We start from the raw sequence: 18549 nt of genomic DNA on the forward strand, positions 1-18549 counted from the left end.
ATTTTCAAAGAAAACGTTCGATGAACGTTAATATCTGCTGCCCATCGAAATTCCTCGGCTCCGAGCGATTACCGTAAGACGGCTTTATTTTCGTCGGTGCTGAGCAACGCGAAATATGTATTCCCCGAAACTAGAGCATAATTTCGCGTGCGCGGGGAGGAATATTATTCGCGAGGAACGCGCGCTGAGCACGTGTGTCGTGTGTGGGGACGATCAGCTGATCGGGTGACTGTCGCCTTTCGGGAAAAGGAATCGTTTCTCCTTCAATTTTATTAGAGGTACCTACATATGTACAACATATTGTATTCTTATATTGTAGAATTGTGTAAGCTATTATAATAAGCTTTATTATATAATTGAAGTACCGTACAATTTTTTCTATCTGGAATTAATTAAGGTGCCAATTTTGGTACAATTTAATTCCGAAAAAATATCAACAATTCCCGAACCAGATTTTCGAATGGAATCGAGTACAAATTTTTCGCGTGTGTTCGTTGCATTGCCCGTTAAGGCGTCCACGAGCCGAGAAAACCGTACGAATATTCCATTAGGAATTAGCCGAGCGGCCCACCGTGTTTATTAATAGATCGAACCTGACAGCCGAACCTAACCAGACGTTCGCGCTCGCGCTCGGGCGAACCGCGCAAAATCGTTCCCTCGAGTTTTCGTTTCGGACTTTCAAACTCCGACCTCGATGCGAGTCCTATTTGCGTGCGCGTGTACTCCCCTTTTCTTTTTTCCTTCGTTCGTACATCGCGAACTGTAATAACGAGAATGTCCACTGGTTTTTCGTTCGTGCTGGGAGCCTCTGATGAACCCCCTTTATTTTTCTCGGCGATTTCCTCGTCGTTCTTTTTTTCGTTTTTCATTGGCACAGATTGTACTTCTAATCTGACTCTGGCAAGATTAAAAAATTGTTCGCATGATTTCTCCTGGAAATGAAGATAGTGCAAGTTGGGGATTGTACTTTAATCTGACTCTTGCTAGATGAAAAATTTACACGTGATTTCTCTCGGTGATAGTAGAACTAGTATGAGTATTTTATATTGTTTTGTGTAAAAATAACAAGAATGTGTCCATCCAAATATTTAACGTATGTATATGCTTTATAATGTATATATGCCCACAGAAATAAATTTGTTGAATAATTTAAGAGATGATACAGATTTTTTACGTACCTACATATTTTACTTTTTCTATTTCATTTTCGAATGACGATTTGATAACAGTTTGACTCCTATTGGCAGACCTTGATAAGGGTGTCGCCCGATTCGATTGAACGTGTGTACGCGGTCCTTTGATCCGCGACGACGACGGTGCCATAAGCGCCAATCGATTGCGTAAGCTGCAAACAGTGCGTTTAAAAATGCGTGTCGCGTACGAATGGAAAGGTAACCTGTATATTGCGATCGAATCGTTTCACGATCGATTTTCGTCGCGATCGATGACGCGTCGATTGGACTAGAAATATTATTTTTAAATATGTAGAGCGGTACGATTTCAAAATTCACTTGGACTAGCGACGCGTACGATCCATTAAAAAAAAGGGAGGAAACGAGGTCGTCCTCATGGTTCGCTGATTTCCGGATCGGCTTAATTTACGGTGTCTCATGTTAATGAGCGATCCGCACATTCAAAGGAACGAGCCGTGCACGCGTTCTCGCTTTTTACGCGTGCATGCTTGTCAAGGGGTCGCACGCGCGCTTATCGGCCCAGGATGCATTCTTTTTTCTTTTTCTTCTGTTTGCTTCTCTTTTCTTCTTTTAGTCTTGTTGGCTCTCGTAAGTACACGCGTCTCGGAAAAAAGGGCAGGTGCATCTGGTACGTGAGTTAAACGCGGTTCGGGTTGACCCACCATCGCGGTGAACTTCTTTCTCACCTTGAAGCAGAAATAGAACGGCGAGGAAACGTGTTTCGACTGCTTTGCATGCGGATCCATTTTGCGGAAATCCCAGCCCGCGCCGCGCCGCCTCGCGTCTCGAAATGCCGTTTTGTACTATTCAAACGGCGCATGCAGTGATCCTGTTTGACGAGGAATTTAAACGCGAAATTCTCTCCGCGATATCATGCCATTTTTGTCCGATTCGATTCTGGGAAGAATCGCGAGTTTCATATTAAATCTGGAAAATATTCATAAAAGTATAATCGCAAGAACGTACACAATAAAATTGATAAAATGACAAACGAATAATTAGTTTTACTATTTTTAGATGTAATCGTCGTTTTTGTAGTAAATGATAAATGGACGACGACTTTTATTATTCTTGTTAGAGGGTACAGGGGAAAAAAATAGTGGAGGACCAGCAATATTGGCAATTAAAAGTAGATTGGCGATGTCAAGACAAGTCCAATGCGGGATCTAATTATCGCAATAAAAGTGTCAAGTGTTTTGGACAACGCGACGAAACTCCATCGAATGAAGTCGTTTAAGTCGAAGTGGCAAATACATATTGTGATTGGCAGGTCGCTGTCGTTTCAAGGTCGTATCTTTCAACGTTTCAACGCTTGGCAATGTATTTTTAAACGGGATCGTATGTTTTTGCGGCAACTGATACAAACTGCGATTAGCATTCAACGATTTCTAATAACGTTGCTCCGAATTGAGCCTGATTAAGAAAGGCGCACCATAATTACAACCGTTTACGAAACACATAGTACATGTACACGATCCTTTTCACGTCTCTTTCTGAGATGATAAATTTTTTTTAAAAAATGCTTTAAGAATTCGTTTCGACTGTATATTTTGATACTTCTTTCAACAAAGCTTCGGCGAAACTTGGCAGACGTGTACCATTTAACAAACAACGGCGAGAATGTGCTTCCGAGGAGCCTTCGTATCACAATACTTGAAATTATAAAGATGCGTATAAAAAGTCTTTTTTATAGGGCAATATGTGCCAGTTACTTTGAAGGCTCGGTCGGTTTGTTAAAAATTCTGTTTTTCTTGCGGTTGTTCTGTTACCCTAAAATTAAAACCCTGAAGGATGTGGAGGGTAAGGTAGCGTAAAGTGAAAAAGAAAAAGAAGGAGAAGCCTTGAAGCGCGAAACGTAGCGATGTAGCAACGGAGCAACATTGCGTCGATGACGAGAAGCTCGGGCATCATTCCGCCGCGCCGTGATTCGTCCCATCAGCTGATCCATTTGGACAGGGGAGTAAATCAGAGTGCTTGAGCTTTCATGGGAACGATAACCCGAGAGTGATCTCCCTCTCACTCTCTCTTCTTCTCCCTCTCTTCCGTCCGCTTCTGGCACGCTCTCGACGACTCTCCGTCTTCGTCGGAAGCCGCACGAAAATAGTAGCAACTCTGGTTGCTGCATCAACCAGAAGCTCCGAGAGCTTCTTATAGTGGAATTCGAGCGAGAAATTTCGAAGGAACGGATCTGTTTCTACACCCGTGTTTTTCTCTGGTGCACCCCTTATTGCTATCTTAACCCTTAGGCCCTAGACTGTAAACGTTTTTACGGTACGGTACGGTGAAACTGTAATCGTGTGTCTTTCATGCCTGATGCAGGATTTAGTGAGTATGTAATAAAAATTACTAGATGAGATACTATACTGTATTAATTAGTAGAAATAAATGTCTCTATGTAACACATTCATGGCAATTTTCATTATGAATAAAAATCCGCAGTCAAGGGATAACTTATGTAGAATTGAAGAGGGACTTGCACAGGGTCCAGAAGATCGTAGACACGTCCTTGGTATCTGGGATTTCCCCTGGCAAGCAGAATATGTACATATATCTCAGGGTCCAAGAAGAAGTTCATTTCGTTTATTTGACCCAAATTCCTAATTCGTGTTAGTAGTTACATTCGATAAAATACGAACAGCGTGTCTTGAAAAAACATACTCCTCTAGAAACTTTATAAACCAAAATATACCAAGAATTTAAAACTGCTGGTTGTTTAACAAGAATTCCTAGTCCCTACGTCTCTACCTCTACCTGGGACAAAAATTAGAGGACCAAACGGATAAATGAGGAAGATAAAATGTTGCTTACTAAATGTTGCAAAAGAAGAGATCATTCTAATCTAATTAGATTCTTTTAAATGTCTCGAGTTGAAGGATTAACACCGATCCTCGGGATTTCCCCGTCAAGTAAGGGGACACCGTGCTCTTCAGGATGTCCCGAGAAATTTTCTCTGAACATAGACGTCCTTAATTAAAACAGAATTATCTTCATTATAAAATAGTGTATTAGCAAAACGGATAGAGCCAGTAAAAACGAAATACTGGAAGAGGGATGGGGCGTTGCGTCGCTCCACTATAAAATTTAATTAAATTCGTAATTCTCTGCGAAATTAAGTGGCTTCTCTGGCCAGAATAAATTAGACTCGAATTGTTTCATCAATTTCATTGTTACGAGAATATTGTGCATACTCTCCGTGTATACAATATTCGAGAACGATGAAAATTCCTAGTGATGTTCGGTCACGCTACAAGTTTCGAGAATCCCGCCGTTATTGTTCGAAAATTCAGGAACCGGGCGTAATGGGCGGTTTTCATGCACCTGTGCAACTTCATCCTCTTCTAGTGGATGCAAACGAGGTGCATGCAGGCACACACACAGTTGCGCATTTACTTAGCACTATCACGTGGAAAGTTATAGTGGCATGTCGGGGAATAATTATACTTCCGAAGGTAACACTTCAAAGTCGAATCGTGCCGCTGAAGCATGCCAGTGGAAGTTACGATGCCGTCCCAGCGTATGTCTAGCACCATTCTTTTCGGCTTTCAAATATTTTTAATATTTTCACAAAATATTTAAGATCAACATTTTTTTCATTCGAATCGAAAACGTTCAGAAAAATCAACCGACAAACTTGCAAAAAATATCCTGAGAAAAGTAAGCTTAACCCTTTGCGCTCGGAGCTACTTCAACACGAAAATTCAATATGTATTTCTTCCGACTTAGAATAATTCCATTCTATATTATTTTTTTCATTTTATGGATATGAAATTGATATGTATAACACCTCGTACAATACCTAAATGTTTGGCTTACCCTTGGTTCGTCGACAACCCATTTCACCGACACTGTTTTCATCGACACGGTCAAATCGTAGACAAATGTTTTCATCGACAGACCGTCTTTAGCGACAAGTTTGAATTCATCCATTTCCACTGACACCAAATTCGCGTATTTGCTAAGGTAGATTAATCGTTATTATCATTGTTATGTTCTCGACGCAATTTACTTACGTGTATAATAAATAATAAAGAGAATTACAAAGCATTGTTATTTAGAGCAAAGTTTGTATTGCTACTTTGTTAATCAGAATTTCTTCAAATAAACAAACTTTATTAATAGGTATACACAAATGAATGAAAAATCATAATATTTTATTTAATTTCAAACATAATTGTGTAAATACATATAAAAAATGTGAATAAACAGAACGAATGCTACGAATCTATGTACATATATATATGTATAGACTACAAAACATAACAACATTGTACAATAATTACACAAATAGAATAGTGTCGGTGAAACCGTGTCGATGAAGACATTTGTCGATGATTTCACCGTGTCGATGAAAACATAGTATGAACCAAGGATAACCCAAATGTTTAGTAATTGATGAGATACCGATATATTTATTTAATAATGTAAACAATGTTTTGAATAATGGTACAGTAATTTTTAGTGGTGACTCTGCTTGTGACTCACCGTTCGAGTGCTAAGGGTTAAAAAATATGCTGGCCGCGTATAAACCGCGGGAAGTTATGAAGAGAGATAAATTCGCGAGGGACAGTTCCATTTGGAGATCGCGAGACTAGCGACCGCGCCGCTCCGGCACTTGTTCAAGAATGAAGGAGGAAAGGTTGAAGATGAACGGAAGCCCCGAGATCTCCGGCCAATATCGCGTAGATAAAACGTGAATGAGACGGCCCGTGCCCGATCCCATCCCCCTTCACCCCGTGCCACCGTCCCGTACCGCCACCATGCCACCATAAACCTGTCGTGGCTGTCGCGCGACACGCGTCTCCCTGCATCCGTGCTAAATATAATATTCGTGCGTATTTTCAGCGATGAATGAAACTGACGCTGAAAGCATCGCGATGGGGTGGTAAGCAGGGCCATGATCGAGACATCGAGACACTGCGAGTACGATCCAGATGAAAATTCGCTTCCTTTTTTTCCCCAGAAATCCCTTATTCTTTTTTTTTTTTGCTTCTGTCAGGGGATGTAATTCCAATCATTTCGGTGGAACATTTCGGCAGAAAATTGACGGGCACGGACGGAGATTGATCGATCCTGCTCGTTGATTGACTGCAGCCGAGAAAAAATTGTGAACAGGCTTAACAATTTGTTTTCCTCCTTTTTCGGTTCGGGCATTTCTTTGACAACTATGTAAAAATTGATTTAGAAAATTTAATTGCTATTGTTTCTGCATTGTGTGTATGTACATACCAGGTTGTCCGAAAAGTTTTTTTCGGAATGTGTTCGTTTAATGTTGCTAAATGAATACAAACAATGCGATGATCTTTATGTTAATGTTTTAGTACTTCCTAACATGAATTTCCATTATGAGCATGAATCGAAAACCAACTTTTGGAACAACCTAATATTTAGCGTGTCTATTTGTTTCGCAAGGTTTAAATGGAAAGATACTGTTTTAACGAATGAAGCGATGTTCGCGATTGCATCGGTGACTGAAACTGAATGCTGTTTTTTGCTGTTTCAGATTGTCGGATTGTTAGCAGCGGTTTCTCGTGCAACGGGTCACCATGGCAGTCGGTAAGCTTTTACCTGTTCTTGGTCCAATCGACACCCACCTATACCGAGGACGCATTCGCACCCGGGTCACGTGTTTCACGCATAATCACGCGACCACGTATCATGCTACAGTATGTACCGCCCGCGCCCTGTCGATGCGTTTCTCGTTTTCTCCAATTCGTAGGATCCAGTAGCGTACGCTGTCGAAAACGTTCTGTATCCCCTCTGGTACGTGATCGCCATCCTTCGAAAAGATTGAAAAAAAATTCCTTACACATTCCCATCAGAATTCCACGATTTATCTTCTGATTCGTAAAAAGAGCTTTCTCCAACGAATCCATTTTCGAAAAAGGGGTGGACACTTTTCCCCATCGCGGTACCCTCTTTCAAGTCTTTTTTCCGACTTCCAGGATACTCGATGGATTCTCGAGTAGAAAGGCAGCGGCTGGTTGGGCTTCTGATTTCCGAGTACGAAATTCGAAACTTGCTCCTTGCTTGCTTGCGTTCGCGCTTCGATGGAAGGGAAAGAGGTTCGAGAGATCTTCTCGCCGTTTTAAGCCGCTCCGAAAGAGCTTCTTAAGTTTTCGAACACGTTCGTGGAGCGCAGGGAAAACAGGTGGCATCTGACAAGAGATCTCGATCAATGATCGGTGAATCGAGACACGAATTCGTACGCGACCAACGTACTTGGGAACCGTTCTCCTTTCGATTCTCACATTCCGATCACGTAATACCTGTCGACCACGCAAATTTCACGGATTCTTCTGTGATCCCCTTCCGACACTCTCCAAACATTTGCCGATTCAATTTTCAATTTCAAAAAACACACTTATTTGCATCTCGAGAAGTTCTATCTCGTGGACGTTAAAAATTCTTTAAACCTTGTTTTGGATCATTTTCATGGTCCCCAGTCCCCAGGCTCCGTTCGAAGCGTCTAATGGACCAGACCTATCGCGGTTCCACGATCCGCAGGGAGGTCCCAGCGGAACACCTCTGTTGGGACAGCTGACAATCATGGAAACGGGTCGAGAGGTCGTCTGTTTCCAAAAATATTTTCACAAGCCGGGTTCCCTATCGCGGCCGGTGAAACTCGTTCACAGGAAACCGTTTCCTCTTCGTTCCTCTCGGCAGCTCCTCGCACCAGGTCGATTCATCTTCGAAGAGTAATAACGCGTGGATCGTGAGCGACGCTGGCGAACTTCCGGTGCCGTGTACGTCTGCCTCGTTCCTCGCTTCTGGTTTATGGGGTGGGGACAATACAACGTCCGGTCCATCCCCCCACTAGCCGCTCGAATCGTTCATGGATGGCGTCCTATGGACATTGTGTATCTCGCACCGAGCAGTCTCAGGTGGACCTCGTGTTCGTCTAGTCAAGTGAACAACCTATTGTTTTATCCAGTACTCCTAATCTGGTTCTCCAGAACCATAGTCCGCAGGAGTGATTCAGTGTTTCAAAAAAGAGGACAGCCGACGTCCCTTGATCAGTACAATTTAGGCTACCAGTTTCGTTTGTGTTCGAACGTTGTGATAGAAGAGGATCCCTGATGTCCTGTTCAGCTTGGGCTACTATACATACTATATTTCGTGATTGAACCTTGTGGCTGAAGAGGATCTTCAGCGTTTAGCTAGTCAACTGTTGAATAGCTGTTGAGTATGTTCACATCTGAAGCTAGAATTGTTGATTAGAAGTTCGTTCTGGATATCGAGGATATCCTGGAACAAGACTGCGTAGATTGAGGTGTAGTGCAAGGTTTGATAGCTCTAGGAAGGAGTCGGACACAATTTTCTGATTTTCCTGTGTTGAAGGCACTTGAACAAAGTGCATAGTCGACTTTGATGACATCTGGAACGAGTTAGGGCACGTTTTCTCTTGCAACGAGCTGGGGATCGTAGAATCGTTTGATTAAAACGGAGATCTGGGGGTCTGGTGACTCTGGGGATGAGAATGAATAAACCCTGCCATCGTTCACACGAAAATAATATCTTGGACTGAAACATCACAGTCACAGGACTTGCAGAAATTCGTATTCGAACTCGAGGGAATTGAAAAAGATCTATGATCTTTTGGTGAAGTTAGACCAAGCTGGAAGTGTCCTCGGGTGATCAAGTTGGCCAGACTCTATGACTTCGGGCCCGTATGTTCACAGACAACCCCTCGTACTTCTCGTTGTCGAGCGGGGCTGCGTCGTCGAGCACCGCGACGCCGGCGACGTCGACAACGAGTGTGGCTTTTTCACCGCCAACTAAAGGGCCAACGGGTCTGACGGCCCTGTTCCGTCGAAGGGCTTGTAAGATGGGCGCCACGTCTTCGGCAAGCATAGTTTCAACGTCTACGGCTAGTACAACCTTGATGCATCAGGAGAGCAACAGGAGCAGCGCTTCCGGTGCATCGACGCCGTCGACGCCCACCGAGGAACGACTCCCCATGTTGTCCAGAAATGGCACCGCTCATGGAAACGGAAGCCATGGTGGAGCCTGTCAGAGGAGAAGCTTCAGGAACCTGTTCAGGTCGGTCAGCGCCAATGCTGATAACGAGAGGACTCAGCAGTTCCTGAAGGGCGACCCCAGGCCGTCGGATGTTGCGCCACCTTCACCCTACCTGCCTCACAGGTGCGTATCTTCACCTCTCCGTTTAGACAGTTCTTATTTTTATTTCAATTGGAATTCACTTTCTCGTACGCATAAAATGAAGAAAAATCATACAGAATGGAAATATTCTAGGTCGAAAGAAATATTTAACCCTTATTGTGTAGTCAACAACCGGCTACCCATTTACTGTATTTCTTTCAACAATTTCTTAATGTTCCTCTAAAAAATATTTCAAAATTTCTCTGAATGTCCATTCTTTACTCGCTAATATTATATGTATATTGATTTGTGCAAACATGTTAAGGGGATAGACTCGTTTCCAGGATTACAAGGGTGCGGAATGCGCGCTCTCTCATTTCTCGATAATGCGAAGATAGAGGTTTCCAATAGTCAAAACCGCTAGATAAAAGATCAATCTAGACCGCGATCGCTCTTAAAAGTCCTATTTTTTGTTTTATTAATCATGTAATCATGCGACATGTAGCTGTCGCAGCTTTCTGAAAATAGCTACATGCGCAGCTGCATGCAATCCTGGAAAAACGATTCTATCCCTTAATGCAATGGAAATATTCTAGGTCGGAAGAAAATATTTAATAATACTTAACACTTTACCCACCGGAAGCCTATTAATAGGATTTTCAGTAACTGTGCTGTACCAAAAGAAAGCATAGAAATTTTCTTTTACATTGCAATCTTAAATGAATCTATTAGATTACGTTATTAAGGGTGACTTGTTAGCTTACCATAGATTACTTACCATAGATTATTACCATAGATTTTTCAAAATAACGTAATAATCACAAGCAAACAACGAAAGGAACAGTGAAAGGTATAACGTTTAACCAAGAGGTCTAACAATTCATTGTAACCAACAGGTCTCACTCCCACTCCGAGAACGACAGAAGACGACCAGGTCGAAGCAGAGCAGTCCTGAAGTCAGCCAGCGAGCTGCTCTCGAACGACATGGTGTACTGTGGTTTGGCTAGGGACAGTCATCGTCACGACGACGACGACGACGATGACGACGACGATGACGACGACGATGATGCTGACTCCAGCGAAGTCTTCATCGGCGTTGACGATGCTAGGTCAGTAATCGAATAAAACTAAAAGAACATTTTCGAATATTTCACGATCATCAAATACTGAGATCATTAACACATTTCAGGTATTACAACCTCTCCTCAACGCTACCTGCGCCAGGATCAGCGGCAGCAGGTCGAAGAAGACATTCGATAGGCACTTTCCTCGGAAAAGATCGAGGAGCCATTTCCAAAGACAACGTTGCCAAAAGACAAGCTCGCAACGCCACTGCCATGGTAGAACCCGACACCATGGCACCACCTGCACCCATAGACACTGTCGATGGTGTTGAGGACAAAGCAGGAAGATCCTGCAGCAGAACAAGGCGCAGGAGACATCGAAGTTCATCCAGCAAAGGTGAGTGACTAGACAAATTACTAGACAAATCAACAACTAGACAAACATTAGCAAGTTCCACTTGCCCTGATTTAAGAGAACACGATTACATTGTTCGTACTGCTGCTGGCGTTGTTGACAAGGTAAATGGTCTGCCATTTGAAGGGAGCAGGAGTCTGCGTCAGGTTTAATCAATTAATTATTCTTCTAGCCACGCCTCCGAGTCTCGCAGAGCGCAGCTACATTAATCAGTGACAGTGTTTCGACGTTTTCAGCGTCAGAGGTTGGAGACGGGACGAATGGCTCCTATCAAATGACAGATTTCTGTGTTGCCGCAGTCTGCGAACATTTGTTTATGCAAACGCTTCAGCAATTTTATTTGAAAGACTTCTCGGATTAACAGTTGTAATCCGATAGTTGGTTTCTTATCATCTACGAAAAAGATGTTATCGCTGTAAACGACAATGATCAATTTGTAACTTTTATTGTTAGACAACATTTAAAGACGTCGTCTATCTAATACAACGTGATATATTTCGAATAAATATTTGACGACAGTTTTGAAAGAAGGAGGCTGACGAAGAATTCATAAAGAAATTAAAATCATCTCGGACCTGACCAATGGATCAGTGATGGAAAAGTCGGCGTTTGATTCTCACACAGCTCTCCGCAGCAATTTTCATTAGGAATCCGCGGTCCATTCTTTCCTCCTTGTCGATCAATCGGGACGGTAATTATCCCAGGCACTCGAACGAATGCAACAACTGCTGGTCGCATTCCCACGGGCCTGATTCCGCTTTGTACGCCCGCATCGCCCGCGTCCGAATCACGTACAAAAGCCTCGTTACGAATTCGAGCCGACTGAACGACCAGCTTCGATCGACTCGACTCGAACGAGAACGACCAAAACCCGACACGTCGAATCGAATTCACTCCGGCCGCGACGATTTTTCATGTCACGAGAGTATACCCATGGGTTCAGACAATTCTCGAATTGGGGTGAAATTGCTCGAACCGGGGTAACTCGATGACTTCGGAACGTCCAGACACCCCAGTCGATTGAATCTCACTTTTGGCGACGGAAATTTTAACATTGTCCATGCATTTTTATGAATCTGCAGTCCGCAGACAGCTTCTCTCCGGCACGGCGACCCCGGTTTTTCAGGAATTTCATTTTAAAATGCCGGAAAGGGTGAAAAACTTCAGGGCACTTTAATAAAATCATGTTTAGTTTCTTGCGCAACATATTTGAATTGCTATCGAATGTAATATATTTTCGATATTCCTCGGAATTCTTCATCGTGTTTGGAATTACAATACTCGTTTAAAAAGTACGCGGACAATAAAACTGTTCTTAAAATTACTAAAATTAGTTACTTCAGTCCTATACGCTTACATTGAGAAGAGGAGATCGAGAGAAGCGATTGAGAAATTGTAGAATAACGAAGAAGCGAAGCGAGAAGTTCTGTTTTTGAAAAACGACTTAGGAAATCGCGGTCCTAAAGGATATCCGGTGATCTTTGATCGGCTCGCAGATAATCTCAGGCTTTGCGAGTGTACGTGTGCGAACGACACGAGGGAAACGTCCCCGGAAACCCAGTATCTTTAGTATTCCGTGGAACGATCGTCGCTTTCCGATCTATGGACGATCGAGCCAGCCGAAACTTGGGGGACATATCGTAAAATTTACGGCGTTACGTGATCCGTCGTTGATCCACCGTTGACTCTCGGGCCCGTAGAACACATTAATTCCACGTGATCCGCTCGCGGCTCCTGGAAATTATGTCGTCCACGTGTCTCGCGCGTCCCTTTCCTAGTTGATTAATTGGCAACGGGGCCTTCCGGGGCTTCCGAAATGATCGAGCATGATCAATGCAGTCGCACGTACCACCGGCTACCGGATCGTAAGCGTCGCGACGCCACTCGAATGCGAAGCGGGATCTAAAAATTGATTTTCAAGGGTTCGTGATTTATAGAACATATGTAGCTAGAGTTTTTATTATAGACTGTGCATCTCCGTGCAATTATGATTTGTGCAAATGTTTCAAATGCAAGGAAATGTTATTAATCATGATTAGACTTGCGGATGTTTATGCAATTTGCAATTTTTGTAGACGAATTTTCAGAAACTGGAGTGGTATCTTGAAATTCGTCTGGAATAAATAAAAATCATAGTATATTCTGTCAAATTTTTTACTCCAGCATTTTATGAAAATTTTAAAGATCCGCGCAGTCTAATCATGATTAATAGACTGTGGATCTTCGTGCAAGATTAAAATTTTCTAAAGCAAGCGCGAGTTACATGTTCATGTTCTCTTATTCTGAATAAGTTCGTACATAATATTTTAGTTTCCACTGCTTCGTATTTCTCGAATTTATTTTTGGCATAAAGTCAAGTGAAACATAGCTCAGTTGTTGAAATGTTTATTCTTTCCGTTTTAATCCGAACAAGTTTTACAGTCAAAATTGGTTTAGAAACGTCCAGAGTCTGTGATTTGTATAGGAGCCAGTTTATTGGACAGATTGCGTGACAAGTGTACTATTGTTTCTCCAGTTGCACGCTGAGAGATCGTTGCCTCGTTGCGGGTAACTAGTATCGTTTACAAGCAATTTTATGTCAGTTGCTAGCAAATTGCAGGTTACGCGACGCGACGATACAGATTTCAGCATTCATTGCTCTGTCGCGTCGCAAAGAGTAAAAGCAAGAATTTCAACGTCACTACGCTCTATGGACGTCAAATGCACGGAGTGCAGTCTGTTACCCTGTTTCGATTTCGATTTCGAGTCAATTCCAGCTAATGCGCCGGCAAACCTGCAGCGCCTGCACTCTTCTCTAAACCATAGACATATAGAGATAGACTGCGCCGTCTTATGGGCGAGTTGAAGCCCACAATGGCGGCGCGCGGTACAAAGAGTGAGAGAGAGAGCATTAGTCGGGGTCCATAGCGCTCTCTTTCTAATTGATGTATTTATTGATGTTTTATTTTTGTTTTTTGCCGCCATTGTGGGCTTCAGCGCTTCGTACAGGCCGCGCAGTCTATCTCTATATGTCTATGCTCTAAACACTAAAAAATGGCCGAACACGTCCAACATTCATATATATATATATATACAAATAAAACTGAATTCAGATCTATCGTGAAAATTGAAATTCAAGCTTTCGAATAAACCTGATCGTGAAAAATAATTCGAAAAATATTGAACGAATGCAGCAACGTGCAACTTACAATTCTCGTTAGTTTAACAACTGCTGGTGTTTAATGAGCTTGAAATCGGTATTCGAGGAGTTTTTGCAGCCCGGTATGCTCTTCAGCCTTCGATTAAAGCCGGAAATGAAGCGTGGATATCCGTACAGCCGACGCGACGAGAGTCGTCGATTCGACGAAGCGGCGTTTGTAATTGCAGTCGTCGAAGAAGTCGAGAGAAAATATTCGTTTCGAGGCCGAGAACGGATCAGGGAGAACAAGATTGCAGCATTTTTTCCCCTGTTGGCCCGATTACCGAACGATTTTTATTGTATCCGCCATCGCGAGATGTACGAGACATTTATTTGAAATATCAAGCCAGAATGTATGAACATATAATACAATACATAAATAACATCGACGGAAACTGGACGGAACAAATAAAGGAAAAAGGAAATTGTTGCGAACGTCGATACGACGGAATGGAAGCTGCGTCCGCTTCGCTTTTATCTTCATGACCAGAGCGATTCGGTTTTCCTGATGGAATATTTGATATTCTATTAACGTCGCCGATCGATACCGAACAATGAAATGATCATAGATAAATTCATATAAAACTGATCGCGAACAAATTCGTTTAAAAATGATGTGTCGAATAAATTCGTGTGACATGTACACGGTGTATAAAAGGAATAATGGTCATCCGTTCTAGGGGTGAATATACACCTCTGTAACAAAGAAAATTGTTGGTAAAGTTGTTTTTTACACGAACACCTTCCACTCATCCAGAAGAGAAAAAGTTTGAAAGAAGCTATACATAATACATGTCGCAAACAAATAGTTACCGAGATATAATAAGCTGTTAGAATTTTTGCAAAATCTGATTGTGTGGAGTTATACGTATACGTAGACAAAAGCCTACTGCTACAATCCACACGACCGTGTCGATGAGACAGAACATAATCGTGTGCGTGCCAAATGCCTCGAGCAAAAAAGGGACATTCGTCGCTAGACCGTTCGGATTATAAATTTGAAGTTGCAAAATATGAAAGAATACCTTATATCCATTGTTATAAGAATATTAATCCTGTATTATGTAATGTTACCGTACCTCACCGTTCCTCCAGCGGTTTAGGCGATTTATTTTCTGCCAGGGACGTGCACGCATACATTAGATCCCGATGCAGTAGAGTAGCAGTTTTTTGCGAATATCTATCTCGGTGACCGTTCATTTCCGCAAAATAATTCTTTCGGTTTCGTATTACCCCGCTCCCCTCTCACCATACGCGCCAACCACCCACCACCACAGGCGTTGTCACTACACTAAACTTCTGCCCAAGGTATTCTTTCATATTTTGCTATTTCAAATGTATTCGAATGGACAGGGAGACGAATGTCCCTTTAATCTTCGTTTGGCTTGAGGCACGCACACGATCATGTTCTGTCTCATTAACACGGTCGTGTGGACTATAGTATGTACATAGTAGGCCTTTGTCTACATATACGTATAACTCTACACGATCAAATTTTGCAAAAACTTTAACAGCTTATATCTCAATACATAAAACTATTTGTTTGCGACATGTGGCTCCTTTCAAACTTTTTCTCGTCTCGATGAGTAGAACGTATTGTGATGTAAAAACAAACTTTAACAACAATTTTCTTTGTTATGCTGTCGATTCACCCCTACGACGGATAACCATTACTTTTTATACATCCTGTACAATGGAAAGTAAAGTTTCTCGAGGACCATTGAAAACAAAAGTTGGTGAATTTACGTTTAGCACGAAGTCAGACTGCCGATGGGCCTTCCGAAATCAGCCACGAGCTACCGTTACCGTTTAATATTGACAGTCGTCACTGTCACTGCTCCGCGTCCGTGCCGGAAGTTTTCGTTCATTTGTTGACACTGTCACGTCGTCCGATCCGTGCGAGCCGTCGAAAGGATACACGATACACTCCACTTTAATATATTTTTCTCGTTGCTTGGCCAGGGTAGGGAGAGGGCACGTGGTGGCAGGATAAACTGTATACAAGTCCGACGAAAGAACCGGTGCATCCGGCTCTGCGGAAAACCACGCCATCTTGCATCCGGTGTCGTGACACACGTTGTCTTCGGGTGTCGTTCAAACAAACTCTGTTGACACGCGTATCATTCTTTTGCTAGTATGGCGCCGCTATCTACCAATCGTCTTGTTTACGACAGTTCTCGAACTGTCAATGTGTCAATGTGAACGACTCGCTAACAAGGAGACACAAGCGACAGTCTCTTTCACCCTTTGGACTCGAAGCAATTTTAATTCGAAAATCAAGACATTTCTTAAACCTAGGTCATTTTTATTCTACGTAATCTTTTTTATATTGGGCACATAAAATTGAACCTGTTTTGTCATACAACGGTGGAGCTTCTTGCAATTCATAGAATACAGACGAATTTATTTAATGATATGAGATGAACTGTTCTGAATAATGCTATGGTGAATTCCGGTGCAGCTCTGACAGCTGTAAACATATCACGCGTCGTGTTGCAGTTTGTGTTTTGACTTGTCGACATTTGTCTTGAAAGTTTGACTAGGGGAGGTTGACTATTGATCGATTTCTATGCAAACTACTGCACCTAGATGAAGGAAGTTGCATATACATTGCAGAATTATGCAGCTTTTACTATAAAGCTCAATAGTACCGATAGAATTTAGATAGAGGGTTCGATTAGAGAGTAAGGTACACTGTCAATCGATTATCGTGGAAACGTGGAAGCTAGCGCACCTAGAAGAATCAAGTTGCATGTATAATTAAAAATACGGGAATCTAATTTATTTTTTATCATTTTCTTTATGTTTTTTCGCTTTATAAAATTTTCCTCTCATTAGTCTTGCTTGCTTCGGACATGCTCAATTTCAATGTACCTCTTAATTGCTTCCCCTACACGCCATGGAGCCACCGCTGAATAAATTGTTATTACCATCGCATAAAAAAAAAGAACACCGCAAGCTCAGCATACTTCCAGACTCGATCTAATTGGAAATGTTACGAGGTGTTAAAAATGTTGAACCTGTTACGAACATTGAACACACACGCAGCTCGTTCATGAATGGATATAAACTGGCTGCCGATAAAAAGGATCTAATGAAAATCTGAACAGCTTCGACGAGCTCGAAAATCTTGTTGGCCCGAATTTAACAATAAAATTACATTCCTCGATCATAATCGCTCTCGATTGGTCTACAGAATCATGAATGGCCATTATATTCGATTGCAATGCAAATCGCAGATAATGCAAATGTTCGTTGGTTGAACGTGCGTTTGCCACGCAAAGTGCCGCACGAGAACGGCACAGCATACCGTAAAGTTGCAGTATCATAATTAATGATTCTGTTTCGCGAGAGCGGAGCTCGTCCGATGGCATGTTAAACAGACAATAGAGCAGGTCGCGTAGATCTGCTTCGAAGATGCCGGTCAATAACCGTGAAATTAAGCATTCCGTTGGCACAAGCCGCTTTCCATCCGCGTATATATTTACCGGTTATACTTCCTGGTGCTGGCCGAGCACGGTTTCCGGTCCCACCCTTGCTAGAATCTCGTTTCCGGAACACGGAGGCTCGACGACTTCCTTCCCTCGGGATCGATCGATTCGCTCGTAACACCGTTTCTCTTTCTGCGACACTTTCTTCGGCCCAAATTCTACAAACATTACGACATTTTTCACTTGCATTATAAACAGACCACCCTGTATAAACATAAATGAAATTCGAGTTAAAACGCGAAAGGTTTGAACCATTTTCGGCTTGCGGTCTTTCCTTACCCAATTAATTGTAATTGATTGCCGTTTAAATAAACCCTTATGGGGCGCGGCGCCGCTCCGACGCGACACCACCTGCACAGGACAAGTTGAAATTAAAAAGGTTCACCGGTTGGCACGGATGCAGCCTTCCGTTTTCAACGTTCTCAGAAAGAGAAGAAAACGAAAGGAACTCTTCCTTTCGCGAGTAATTATTCTTAATTACCCCTTGTCTGCGCCGGGACCTCATTAATTGAAATAATGGAACCCTTTCAAGGAGCTTCGACCAAGAATTATTACGATGCTCTATACTCTATACTCTATACTGCGTGAGCTAGCTAGATTATTTCGATCCGATTTGTTTTTACAAGCAGGAATATTTATCGATATACAGCATACAGCAGAAGCCAGACAGACATCCGGATAACGCGTGTTTCTGTCGACCGACGTGGATCACTCTTATCGATTGATCCGCGCCAGATCCAGCCTACACGTTGATCAGAATAGATACAGCACCGAGTTTCCGATATTTTCATGTGCATAGTTTTAGAGAAAGACAGAGTGATCCCCAAAATTTATTTGTTTATTCCATCACTCGTTTCAAATCAAATATAACGTGGAGTTGCAAAAGAAAATTTTCTGGTGTACATATGTGTACTTCATCTTCCTTCACCAGCAATCACCAATCAAAATTTTGCTAATTGTTTCTTTCATTCGAAGCACGAAACTGTCCTCATAGGAATCAATAAATTTTCCATCATAAAAATTAAATCATAAATTGTATACACAGTTGATATTTTAGTCTGACAATGGATAATTTCTAATTCGTGTTTCAAGAATCATAGTTCGCCGA

The 18549-nt window shown here is 42.3% G+C and overlaps 1 protein-coding gene across 2 annotated transcripts in view; it reads left to right on the forward strand.

The window, feature by feature from the left end:
• Window positions 1-18549, forward strand: part of Stumps (DBB domain-containing protein stumps) — a 76371-nt gene that overhangs the window by 33044 nt on the left and 24778 nt on the right. For both annotated transcript variants that reach the window (XM_076422720.1, XM_076422719.1), the window contains exons 2-5: window positions 6694-6746; window positions 8873-9335; window positions 10190-10402; window positions 10483-10754. In XM_076422720.1, coding sequence (XP_076278835.1) covers window positions 6737-6746; window positions 8873-9335; window positions 10190-10402; window positions 10483-10754 — 958 coding nt within the window. In that variant the 5' untranslated portion in view covers window positions 6694-6736. The remainder of the gene's footprint in view (window positions 1-6693; window positions 6747-8872; window positions 9336-10189; window positions 10403-10482; window positions 10755-18549) is intronic.

This window comes from Lasioglossum baleicum, chromosome 4 (assembly GCF_051020765.1).
Source record: "Lasioglossum baleicum chromosome 4, iyLasBale1, whole genome shotgun sequence".
In the NCBI taxonomy this organism is placed as follows: domain Eukaryota; kingdom Metazoa; phylum Arthropoda; class Insecta; order Hymenoptera; family Halictidae; genus Lasioglossum; species Lasioglossum baleicum.